This window comes from Dreissena polymorpha, chromosome 11 (genome assembly GCF_020536995.1).
Source record: "Dreissena polymorpha isolate Duluth1 chromosome 11, UMN_Dpol_1.0, whole genome shotgun sequence".
Classification (NCBI taxonomy): domain Eukaryota; kingdom Metazoa; phylum Mollusca; class Bivalvia; order Myida; family Dreissenidae; genus Dreissena; species Dreissena polymorpha.
In genome coordinates, this window is record NC_068365.1 from 31480958 (window position 1) to 31493485 (window position 12528).

Here is a 12528-nt window from a genome sequence, read left to right on the forward strand (position 1 = left end):
GAGAGCATTTCTATGGAGAACCGCCGTTTTAGTGTATAAAGGTTAGCGTGTGGGGAGGACATCTTATTTATGTATCTCATAATCTGTAATGTTTTGAAAGATTTATGTAATTGCATCACAACGCACATTGTACCTTTCCAGTGGTTTTTGGTAGGTTTATTAAAGGGTCATATTCTTAGAGGCAAAAATAAATGTTTTTCCAAAGGCTTGTCCCAAAATTCCCAATTTAGCTTTCTGTTGCTTGGAAATGAGTGCCATGAGGAAATAGGACTATTGCAGGTGTAATAAATAATTATGCCCCCCTTCGAAGAAGAGGGGGTATATTGCTTTGCTCATGTCGGTCGGTCCGTCGGTCTGTCGGTCTGTCCACCAGGTGGTTGTCAGACGATAACTCAAGAACGCTTGGGCCTAGGATCATGAAACTTCATAGGTACATTGATCTTGACTGGCAGATGACCCCTATTGATTTTGAGGTCACTAGGTCAAAGGTCAAGGTCACGGTGACCAGAAATAGTAAAATGGTTTTTGGATGATAACTCAAGAACGCATACGCCTAAAATCATGAAACTTCATGGGTAGATTGATCATGACTTGCAGATAACCCCTATTGATTTTGAGGTCACTAGGTCAAAGGTCAAGATCACGGTGACCCGAAATAGTTAAATGGTTTCCGGATGATAACTCAAGAACGCATACGCCTAGGATCATGATACTTCATGGGTAGATTGATCATGACTCGCAGATGACCCCTATTGATTTTGAGGTCACTAGGTCAAAGGTCACGGTGACCCGAAATAGTAAAATGGTTTTCGGATGATAACTCGAGAACGCATACGCCTAGGATCATGAAACTTCATAGGTAGATTTATCATGACTTGCAGATGACCCCTATTGATTTTGAGGTCACAAGGTCAAAGGTCACGGTGACCCGAAATAGTAAAATGATTTTCGGATGATAACTCAAGAACGCTTTTGCCTAGGATCATGACACTTCATAGGTACATTGATCGTGACCCGCAGATTTTCAGGTCACTAGGTCAAAGGTCAAGGTCACAGTGACAAAAATCGTATTCACACAATGGCTGCCACTACAACGGACAGCCCATATGGGGGGCATGCATGTTTTACAAACAGCCCTTGTTCATATTTTTTTGAAGAGCAGAAATAATGATTTTCTATCACAGATTCCTCAAATATTATAAGCAAACAATTTTAAATACAATGTGAATTAAAAAAAATCTAAATTTCCCAGGTTTAGGTCATATTACCAAAATTGATGGCATATTTTTTTTCTGGCTTTTTCGGTGTAGCTGTTTAACATCACTTTTGACCTTACCTGACCTTTGTAAGTGTCCAATAAAATTTCCCACGGCTAGACACGAATAATTACACTTCATTTATTCCATTGGCTGATATGAGCATACCACCAGAACATTGGAAACATTACCATGTCTTTTTAACACTGTTTTACTGCGTGTTCAGCATGAAACAATTTTATCTCTAATGAAAAGGCTTGATAGATAGAACAGTTTAACACTCGACTCTTGACATCAATACAGTTTGTGCGTGCACCTTTTATTTTCAGAGGATTGCCAGCGCCAGAGCGTTTGTACTTAAAGACTATGTTCTCATATTTAGTAATTACATCCATATTCCTGTCTGTGTACCAGTATATTCAAGTTCATAAAAGTATCGTGTTTCCCTATCCTGATATTCTTTTTAGCCAAACCATTTTAAATTGTTTTGGAAATTGAACATTTAACATGTACAAGTATAAAGTTTTAAACAAGCCGTCGTTCCAGCAGTGGAAGCATGGCCTCACTTTAATGCATTGCATTCCAACCCGCAAGGTATCCGGGTCAGTTCGCATCCAGTAAAATAATAGTTATATAATATAGACGCTATCGTGAGAACTAGATGAACTGGAATTTTCGTTAGACCAGAAATATGTTAAATGAAGATATTCACCGATATAATTATGGTTTGTCAATAACAGATTCTAAATGTGTTTTCAACAATACCATGATAAATATTATTTTAAAAATTTGATTAATTTAACAAGAATTATTCCACCATATTGACTAATATATTAAGCATGAGCGCAATGATTCTCGATACTGTTAATAATCGAATCAAATAGCAATGCCCGGCAAACCACTAAAACATGTTTGTTCGAAGAATGCGCGTATAAATATTAAAAATATGTACGGATACTTCGCGTGTGGCCGGTTGACTCATATGTTTTAATTTCACTTCCATTCTTGTTTTGTTTTTCTGTTTTGTATCTATAGGTTTATGACCAGCAATATGTAATAATGTAAAATAAGCCGCGAAGACTCCGCGTAACATCCCGTACTGCATGTGATGCAGCTAAGAACTGCACAGAAAAAGACATTCGCTATCTTTGATCTCATTCATTGAACATTTTACCTTTCACCAACTCCAACCACAATCAACGCCATATATCTTTTTTAAAAGATATTTCTTGTTTTATGTATATTTACTTAATAAGTATTCAGATAGATCTAAAAACATAATTTTAAGTACCCTTTTAGGCATTATAATCAAAAAGCAAATTCGTTGAATTGATATCCCCCGCCAATATGCTTCTGGACACAAGCGTTATATTGGACATTCAAAAAAGCATTTTTTCAAGATACAAAGGGCCATAACTCCGTTATTAACAGATGGTGTACAATGACATTTGGCGTGCATCATCCTCTTATCCATATAATATATATACTCATACCAAGTTTCAATGAAATCCACCAAAGCACTTCCAAGATATGGCTCAGGACGGACGGAAAGACGGACAGACAACGCCAAAACAATATCCCTCCGCCTATGGCGGGGGATAATAAATCAGAACAATATGTAGTCATAAATAATTTATTGCATGACTCCTATATATACATTTTGATTTTAAAATGACGCACATCACTTAACAAAATAAGGGTCACTGTATCAACAAGATTTCTTAATGAACAGAATACTAATACCTATAGGCATTATAAATCTGTCAAAAACAATCAAATTGTTTAAAGCAATTTACATTAATTTTCTGACCATGTACGCTGCATATTTGCATTTTATCAGACAAACAATGGAACTAATTCATTGAATGAAAATATAATTAAATAACAACTATGTACATTATTTACAAGTAAACATCAACTTATCCAGTGTTCAATAAAAACAGGCACATATTTTAATAATTTACTTACATTTAAAAAAAAAAAAATTGAATAGAGAATTAACATCAATGTTAGGGATAAGCTACAAAGGTTCCCTTTCATATACAATGTCAATTTACGCTGATGTATAAAATGATGATGTTTCAAGTATATGAATGCTGAATGGGTATCTATAATATGATTGTTTTCAAGAATAAGCGGGTAAATGAGATTTAAGATCTTTAAAAAGGTTTAAAAGATGTTGTTTCAGAAAGATTTAGGGGTAAACTTTCGGACCATTTCACAGGTTGATTTTCAGGCTCATTTCTGTCTGTTCATGGCTAACATGACACTTTTAGCAAATGGTTCTCTTAATAATGTAAAAACAAATAGGCATTTGCCATTTTATGTTAATTGTAATACCAAAAACAAGCGATGTGTTTGTGAAACACTATGTCCACATATATATGACCTTTGACCTTGAAGGATGACCTTGACCTTTCACCACTCAAAATGTGCAGCTCCATGAGCTACACATGCATGTTAAATATCAAGTTGCTAGCTTCAATATTGCAAAAGGGTACATTAAATGAGCGATTTTGACCCATATCTTTGACCTTGAAGGATGACCTTGACCTTTCACCACTCAAAATGTGCAGCTCCATGAGATACACATGCATGCCAAATATGAAGTTGCTATCTTCAATATTGCAAAAGTTATGGCAAATGTTAAAGTTGGGACAAACAAACAAACCAACAAACAAACCAGACAGGGCAAAAACAATACAAGTACTAATCTTATAACTAAATGTTTTGTAATTGTCTTGTTTTATTTAAAAATACAAAGATATACAAGCAAATATTATTGGTAATTTAAAGACTTTACATTCAAAATATGCGTTAATGGTCCATATAGCTGTGAAATTTCACTGAATAAAATGTATAATCTCAGCCTTTATTGAAATTAAATTTCATAACAGTTTTTGTTGTTTTTGTTTTTATATTTTTTTCAAACTAAGCACTTATACAAAAGTACAGAGTTTCTATCTACTGTGAATCTAAATAAACATACTAAATAACTTCAAAGTTGTATAAGCCACCCCGACTGGTTACCCTCAATTCTCTATGTATCGGGGCTTCTACATAATACCAATCATATTGAACTTATTCTGCAATATTACAAAGCCATCCCCCTTGAATAATGCATGTAAAGCTGTTAAACCTATGTATTTATACAAGGCTTTTTTGGGTAATTTTCCCAGATGCACATAGTAATTCTTGGAATATTTGTTGAATGGAAATATTTTTTTTCAAAATAACTAAGGAGGGGTTTCAACCATCTGTAATAAAACCCATTAGCGCCTTTTTAAAATTAAATAAGTTGGCAAAACACTAGAAACTGAAAAAGTTTATTCTAGTTCAATTTCATCAAACAAATCTCTATGTAATCTCTTCTGTCAGCCAACTGAACCAGTGCTAGATGGGGGTCCCTGGCGACTGTAATGTTTGCCCGGTACGTAGCGAACATTTTCTGGTCTTGTGGTTGTAAATGTAGTGGTCGGCCATGAGCTGGTAGATCCTGTAATTAAATGTGCAAGATAACATTCATAATATAGTTTATATTCAGTTTTTACTGAATATTTTCACTTATTGCATTTCGCATATACTGTGTTTTGTGCAATTTCATATTTATGATATTTTAATAACATGAAAATATAAGTTTATCAAAATAACATTCATAATGTAAACATGATGTAATTGCTGTCTTTACTACACTATTTTTCTCTAACTGTATGAGACTGCTCAGAATAATGCCAACATGCCAAAAGAAGATTTATCTGCAAGAGCTTTAAAATGTATGTGCCCGTAAAACCAACAAATTCTGAAATGAGAGCAATCTTAATATGCTCCTTCTTTAACTTTATTTGTAGGGGTAAAACAAAAATGATATTGAAAATCTAAAATGTGTGAATGGACATTTAACAGATTAAGTGTTAGCACGCAAGAAAACAATGTTAACATGTTAACAATCAGAACAAATGAACATAAAATGAGAAAAGTGAATGGCTATATAGCAGTAACTTCTAACATTAAATTACCATCCTATCCTGGAAATGAAATAGATGAAAACATAGAATGAGCTCAACAAGCATTTCAACAAGTACAAACACTAACATACAAAAAATGGCAAAATACAAGTCATAAAAGTGTGTTTTGAAACATTAATTTTGCAATTGACAAAAGGACGAACAAAACAGAAAATAAACTGAAAACAATACTCTAAATGACTCTTAACATTATCAAAACGATGAAAAACGCCAAATGATTTTTGCCGATATTGAATACAAACTTTAATATTTACATGAATGTATTATTTATATGCATAAAAATGCAGTGAACTTCAATGCCATCTGTTAATATGCATAACGGGCACAAATTCTTTTATCAGTTGAAAAAAAAAGAATTACAAACCAGCTATGAGAAACTAAAACAGTTGAAAAGACCTTTTCAAAACTGACCAGTGCATGATTCTAGCGCTTGAGACAATTATGTCAAACAAAGATATTCTATTACAGTTAAATTGCAATTTTTGTAAAATAAATATAGCTCTGTGTGTGAATGAATGACATTTATTAAGTTGTACTCATAAGTTTTGGCATTTCAGGAATTAAATTATTAATTTTTGATTCTCATGCTGTGTATTTGCCACTTAAACAGCATTTCAGTCATATCTTGCTGGTCCATTAACTGCCTCATACTATTCCTGTGTAAGCTGGTTAACAAGTACTGAGTGCACATACTCATGACAACTGCCCTTGTTGCAACAGAGGAGAATGGAGAATGGCCTTAGTAAGGATTCTATGCCCAGTCCCCACACAAGTAATGTGGCTGGGCATGGATCAAACCTGTGAACTTTAGATTAAAAGTCCAGCGCTCTACCAACTGAATATGTATGTGAATGTATGATAAGTGTAATGGTATAGAGAAATAGATATTAACCTTGTTTGGGAAAATGGGCTTTATGCATGTGCGCTAAGTGACCTCCCAGATTAGCCTGTGAAGGGACCACACTTTCCGCCTAGACTGGACTTCTGTTTAGAAGAGACCTCCTTTAAAAAACAAAAACAATTTCAGCGCAGTGTTGTCTCTGATCTGGTTTGACACTATACGCACATGCATTTAGCCCCTTTTTCCAACAGCATGACTCATATATGAATAAAAGCTTACAGATACCTGACTCTGAGCTGTGTGTGGAGGTGTTGAGAGCTGCCGCTCTCTCTGCAGACAATGCCTCCAGCCTCTCTGTGTAGAAACCATTGAAGTCCAGCCTGGAAGGACCAGAGTATAGAATATACAATTAAATATACATATGCATATAACAGTGTGCCAGTTTGACATTAAAACGGATTTTAATGACAATGTGTTTATCCATTTGGGAAATTAGATCCTGGTTTTCAAAAAATTTGGAAACTGTTAACTTAGTTTCATCAGCTGTACTCTCTGTATTAATTTTTAAGCTGCTATTATAATAATTTTACGTATCTTGTGCACTGAAGCACAATTGACCTAACAATGAGGTTAGATTGACAATTTATTAAGCAATTAAAAGAGCAAGAACTTGATTGTTCGCGAGTCTGTGTGTGATGCCTTGTGACACTGTTAGACCTATCAACAAAAGTTTATAAATCCTATCGAAAAACACACATTAAGCTGTCTTTATTACATTCTTTAACACCTTGTTCCCCATGAAACACCAGTACCAGAACATTTCTTCTGCATTTACCTTTCAATATAACTGAATTGCATTTGTGTGTAAAGTGTTGTCCCAGATTGGCCTGTGCAGTCTGCACAAGATGATCAGGGACAACACTTTTCCCCTAAACTGGATTGTCACTAAGAAGAGATTTAATTTAAACCCAGAATATAATAAAAGAAGATAGTGTTGTCCCTGATTAGCCTGTGCAGATTACACAGGCTAATCTGGGACTACACTTAACATAGTTTTCCCAGAGAATGGCTCATATTTTTGTGTTGCATAAGTAGAGTTATCCTGCTTGTCTAGTGACAAATAAGATGCAGTAGATATGGTGTTGCATAGATACCCTGAGGTCCTGGGTTCGGTCTTTACTACATTATCAAGCATTATCAAGATAAATTAAAAGACAACAAGAACTGGCTTCTCAAAGAAACAGACTTGAGAGTGTCTATATAAGCCCTAAGCTTTCAATGTAATAGAGATACGTGTACCATAAATATGTTTAAACTGTTAAAGCACACATGTTTATACCCGGTATGTGTTTTTTTGCAAATTGGATATGGCAAAACAAAAAAACTCATTGTGAATTCAATTAATTTCATTGACACAAACTTGCTTGGATTTAAAAAATCAGGTATATTTGTTAGTATTCAAGTCCTGGATTTTGTATACTGTCAGAAATAAGACTTTGGGAGTTAGTGTTCATTAATTATGTGATTTCATGGTTAAGTAGACCAACACAAATGCTTAACAATAAGTGAATGACAAATTATATTATTGTTATATTATTAAGTCTTATCCCTGACCTGAAATAATTGTCACTCATTTCATGTCAAAAGCAGACTTGAGTGTCTATATAACCCTCCAATGTAAACGAGCTAAAATAACTAAGTTTAACATTTTTAAGCACATGTTTAAATATGTGATCTTTTCTTCATGTTGGATAAAATACACACAACTCACTCTGGATTCATTTTATATCATTGATGTGAAATTTCATGGATTCGTTAAAATTGAGTATATTTGTTAGAATTAAAGTCTCAGATTTTTATAATATGTGATTTAAGACTTTGAAGGTAAACGTTCCTAGATTAATTTATTACATAGTTGAATGGACCCACAAAAATCCACGAAAATTAGTGTCTGAGGAATAGAATTTCATTTTCAGTATCCTCGATCACTAATCACCATTGCTCCTTACATGCATTATTTGTACCTGTATAAGATGTTGAGGAGCTTGACCCCATCATTGCTCTGTGAAAACTCCATAATCCTGTCTAGAAGCTCCAGCAACAGTCTGGAGAAGTTGGCATCAAAGTTTGCAATGGTCCGTTCAAAGTTCTCATTGCGGACAAGGTCATCAACATGTTCAGAGAGCACCTGGACATTTCCAATATTTGCATGATTTTATAGTCATCAAGTACTAGCAGCTGATTCTGATACTACCATATGTACAAATTACTCAAAAATGGTGCCATTAAAGGACATATAATGTTGTGTTTTTTTGAAGTTGTTTAAGTACATAACATACATATTTGTAATTGGCTTAATTGCAAATGTATATATAATTGTGAAGGTATATACTTGATATATCAAATAAATCTGCAGTCAAACTATAAGGTATCTAAATTATTTTCTAAAAGTCACGTACCATGGTAAGTAAAAATCTTCAACAATGAAATACAGCCCACAAACAAAACTGTATGGCTTGTTCTTATTATCTCAAGTAACCAAATCACTAGTCACTAAATGTCAAAAACATAAAATGTACTGCAAAGCCTAAAACTGTGCAGCCTATTGCAGATTACCTTAGCTTTTTGTTTATGTTTTTCTGAGCTCTTGCCCTTGTCAGCGAAGTCCCTGGGGTGTTTATCTCCCACCAGGGCGTCCATCTGGACCTCCGTGGTATGTCCCAACCTCTGAAATGATCCACTCAATTATTACAATGACTTCCATGTCCCAACCTCTGAAATGAGCCACTTAATTATAACAATGACTTCCAAGCTTCATTTTCACTGAGTCTCAGTCTGGGAAAGTCCAGTTTAATTCATGTGCGTAAAGTGTCGTCCCAGATTAGCCTGTGCAGCCTGCAAAGACCGGATAGTTGTTTAAAAGAGACATCATTTAAAGCAAAAGTTCCATAAAACCGATCAGTGTCATCCCTGATTAGCCTGTGCAGATTGCACAAGCTAATCTGAGAAGGTACTTTTTACACATGCGTTAAGCCCTGTTTTCACAGAGAGCAGTTCAAAAGTAATAGAATGATTAACTGCCATATTTGAACTTAATTATGAAAGAGATCTTACTTAAAAATGTATATTGGTAGATGGTTTTAGACAGAGTAAAAATATAGCTAAGTTTATTAGTGAATCATTAACCTTTTTGTGTAAAATATGTCATTCATTTCAATAACTAGATGTTGAATATGATATAATTATACTGATAGTCATTTAATTTCAAGTTCAAACGTGAATTCATTTCGATGTGGTAATCTCTAGAACTTTAATTTATATTTTAAAGAACAGAATATTACCTACTTTACAATGAAGCTAAACGTAAACAAGAGCACCGCATAACGGGTGCCACGCTCGGCTGCGAAAGTTTGTCAGAATTTTTTTTTTTAAGGTCACAGTGACCTTGACCTTTGACCAAGTGACCCAAAATGGGTGTGGCGTGTAGAACTAATCAAGGTGCATCTACATCTGAAGTTTCAAAGTTGTAGGTGGAAGCACTTTGATTTTAGAGCCAATGTAAAGGTTTTAGCACGACGCAGGCGGATGTCGGACGACGAGCAGGCTATGACAATACCTCGGGTTTTCTCCGAAAACAGCCTCGCTAAAAATTGCCTTAAATTGATATTAAAGTCATGATAGTTTGTAGCTAACCTAACAATAATATTTGAAAATACTTCAAGAACTGTTGAAAATTGAACAGTCCTGTAGTCTTAACATGACACTCTTTTCTGTGTGTACAAATGTACTCATAGTAGATCTTTATGCTACATGTTCCAAAGAAATAGAGGAAAGATGAAGATGACATTCAGAAATAAACAGAAAGTTGTATTGGTAATGTGTCATCACAATATATTGGAACAATATAATTTCAAGATGGATAATTTAGAAATTTACTGAATCCAAAAATATGGAATGAAGTGAAGTAAAGAATTGTACGATGCTAAAGTAAGAAATTAAACACAGCAGCTGTAAAAAATGAACAAAATATAAAAACAAAAATAATTTTCATGCTCAAGTGACATCATCATGTCGAAATCTCAACTATTGTGTGCTCTTTTAAGTGTTAATATACATTGTACAACCTATAGCAGAGGCTTCAACACTCTTGCTACCAGAAAACAATTATTTCTATGTTAATAAATGTGCCATGTACTTTTTGTTAACTTATAGTAAAATGCCCAAAACATTATTAACTAAGGTAATCTGGTTGTCAAAATCTAATTCACTATGGTAACAACAGACTGTAAGAATTATTTTTTTGCTAGCTATTTTTAAGAAATAAAGATATAAAGTTAATTGTAACTTGAACCTAACTTATTATCCTAGCTAGTACTTTCTACAGTTCTGTCAATTATTGGACTGTTATCTAGAACATGATTGCAGAGGAAAGAACCAGATTGTAGAACCTAGGCTCCATGCCTTAAACAATTCTCAAAACTAATCTTAATCATACTGCAAATAATGGCTAATACATTTTCTAGCGTTTCTTGAGAGCAAGAATGTGATATCAGCCTTATTTGCATATTATATTGATAGTGCCTTCTGACTTTCATAGATTTACAGTACAATGAGAGCAAGAGCTGCTATAAGCATTTATTAGATATATGCCGATAGTACGTTCTGGCTCTCAATGTAGGCATAGGCTTCATACATTCAATTCAGCTATTGATTAATATTTCAAAGTGAAACGTTTATTGGTCTTTATTTAAAATAAATTCAAACTGTGAATGAGATCAAGTAATTTAATAGTCATGGAGCCATTTCTGTCATGAAAACAGCAGTAGAGGACAGATTCATGGTTACATCGGTGCTAGTGCCAGATGGAAGTTCTAGACTGTCCAGTGTACCTTTATATCAATGTGCATCTTCTAAAATGGGGATCACAATATCAAAAATAAATAAGCAGGCAATATAAATGGGCCATGCTCTGTGAAAAGGGGGTTTAATGCATGTGTGTAAAGTGTTGTCCCTGATTAGCCAGTGCAGACCGCACAGGCTAATCAGGGGCGATACTTTCCATCTAAACTGGATTTTTGCTAAGAAGAGACTTTCTTAAAAAGTAAATATCATACAAGCGAAAAGAGTCGTCCCTGATTAGCCTGTGCAGACTCTACAGGCTAATCTGGGACAACAATTAACGCACATGCATTTAACTCCCTTTTCACAGAGCACGGCCAAAATGCATATGGCTAAAAACCAGTCACACATTAGAAATGCTCCTCCTAAGACAAACCTTAGTACTTTAACAGACACTGTATGATATTTTCACATACATATACTATTAAACTATGATTATGTGCATAGTTAAAAATATAATTTTCACAACACTTATAAATGAATCATTATAATTTATTGCGACTGATTTGTTTCCATACATTTCATGTGGATGGTAAACAAGTACAAAGGTTAAAAATTCTCAATTCAGTTCTTTAAAGCTAAAAATCTAAACATTCATACAATTTTTAAGAGGCATTACTTTGGCAAAACTAGCATAGCAAGTTCTTCATTAAATTCCTTAATTTCAGAAAGCAATACACAAAATTCCAAAGCAAGCAATTAAAAATGTTTATACCTGTATATGTTAATAAAATATATATAAAATGGTACGTGTTTTTAAAACCATTGAAAGATATTTTAGAATGCATGTTCAAGAAAAAGTGTTTACCATTAACATATGCATTTGATGTTCTACCATCGCATTGCACAAATCACTAGATCCAAAATTTATCAGCCATTAAAAGTTTTGAGCACATAAGGTCCTGGACACAAAAATTCACACACAACAGGACACAGGGCATGAGCGGTTTGTACAGTGAGAAGTTTTATAACGCTATGCAGACCACTATAAGCCTGGGGTAAATAGTCTCGACAAAACAAATTCACACACATATCAGGAATACAGGACATTGCCAGATTACGGTTTATGAGGCATTGCTGGTTTCTGGTTTATGATGCATCGCAGGTATCTGGTTTATGAGGCATTGCAGGTTTCTGGTTTATGATGCATTGCCGGTTTACAGTTTACGAGTTGTCATACCTGTATGAAGTTAGAGAACGTGACGCAGACCATCATGAGTTTGTGTACAATCTTGAGCAGCTGGGGATTGGTCAGCATACAGTCCTTGAGGCAGTTGTTGAGGAAGTCAGAGTGAAAACCAAGCACGTCATCCACGTTGGAGACCTGGAACCAGAAACAACTTAGCCTCGTTCTGGGATAACTGGCTTTAATGCATGCACATACAGTGTCGTCCCAGATTAGCCTGTGCAGGCTTATCAGGGACGACACATTTCACTTGTATGGAATATTTCATTTAAAAAAGTCTCTACAAACTAAAAATCCACTTTAGATGTAAAATGTTGTCCC

The 12528-nt window shown here is 34.5% G+C and overlaps 1 protein-coding gene across 6 annotated transcripts in view; it reads right to left on the minus strand.

Moving 5' to 3' along the window:
- Nucleotides 1-2875: 2875 nt before the first annotated feature.
- LOC127851103 (gamma-tubulin complex component 2-like) overlaps nt 2876-12528 on the minus strand; it is a 35588-nt gene continuing 25935 nt past the window's right edge. For 3 of the 6 annotated variants that reach the window (XM_052384631.1, XM_052384633.1, XM_052384632.1), the window contains exons 24-29: nt 12202-12345; nt 11012-11032; nt 8739-8849; nt 8147-8310; nt 6408-6502; nt 2876-4752 (exon numbers count right to left, since the gene is read on the minus strand). In XM_052384631.1, coding sequence (XP_052240591.1) covers nt 4631-4752; nt 6408-6502; nt 8147-8310; nt 8739-8849; nt 11012-11032; nt 12202-12345 — 657 coding nt within the window. In that variant the 3' untranslated portion in view covers nt 2876-4630. Of the gene's footprint in view, nt 4753-5272; nt 5282-6407; nt 6503-8146; nt 8311-8738; nt 8850-11011; nt 11033-12201; nt 12346-12528 lie in introns of all 6 variants that reach the window. The other 3 variants (XR_008035667.1, XM_052384635.1, XM_052384634.1) reach the window with 3 other exon arrangements.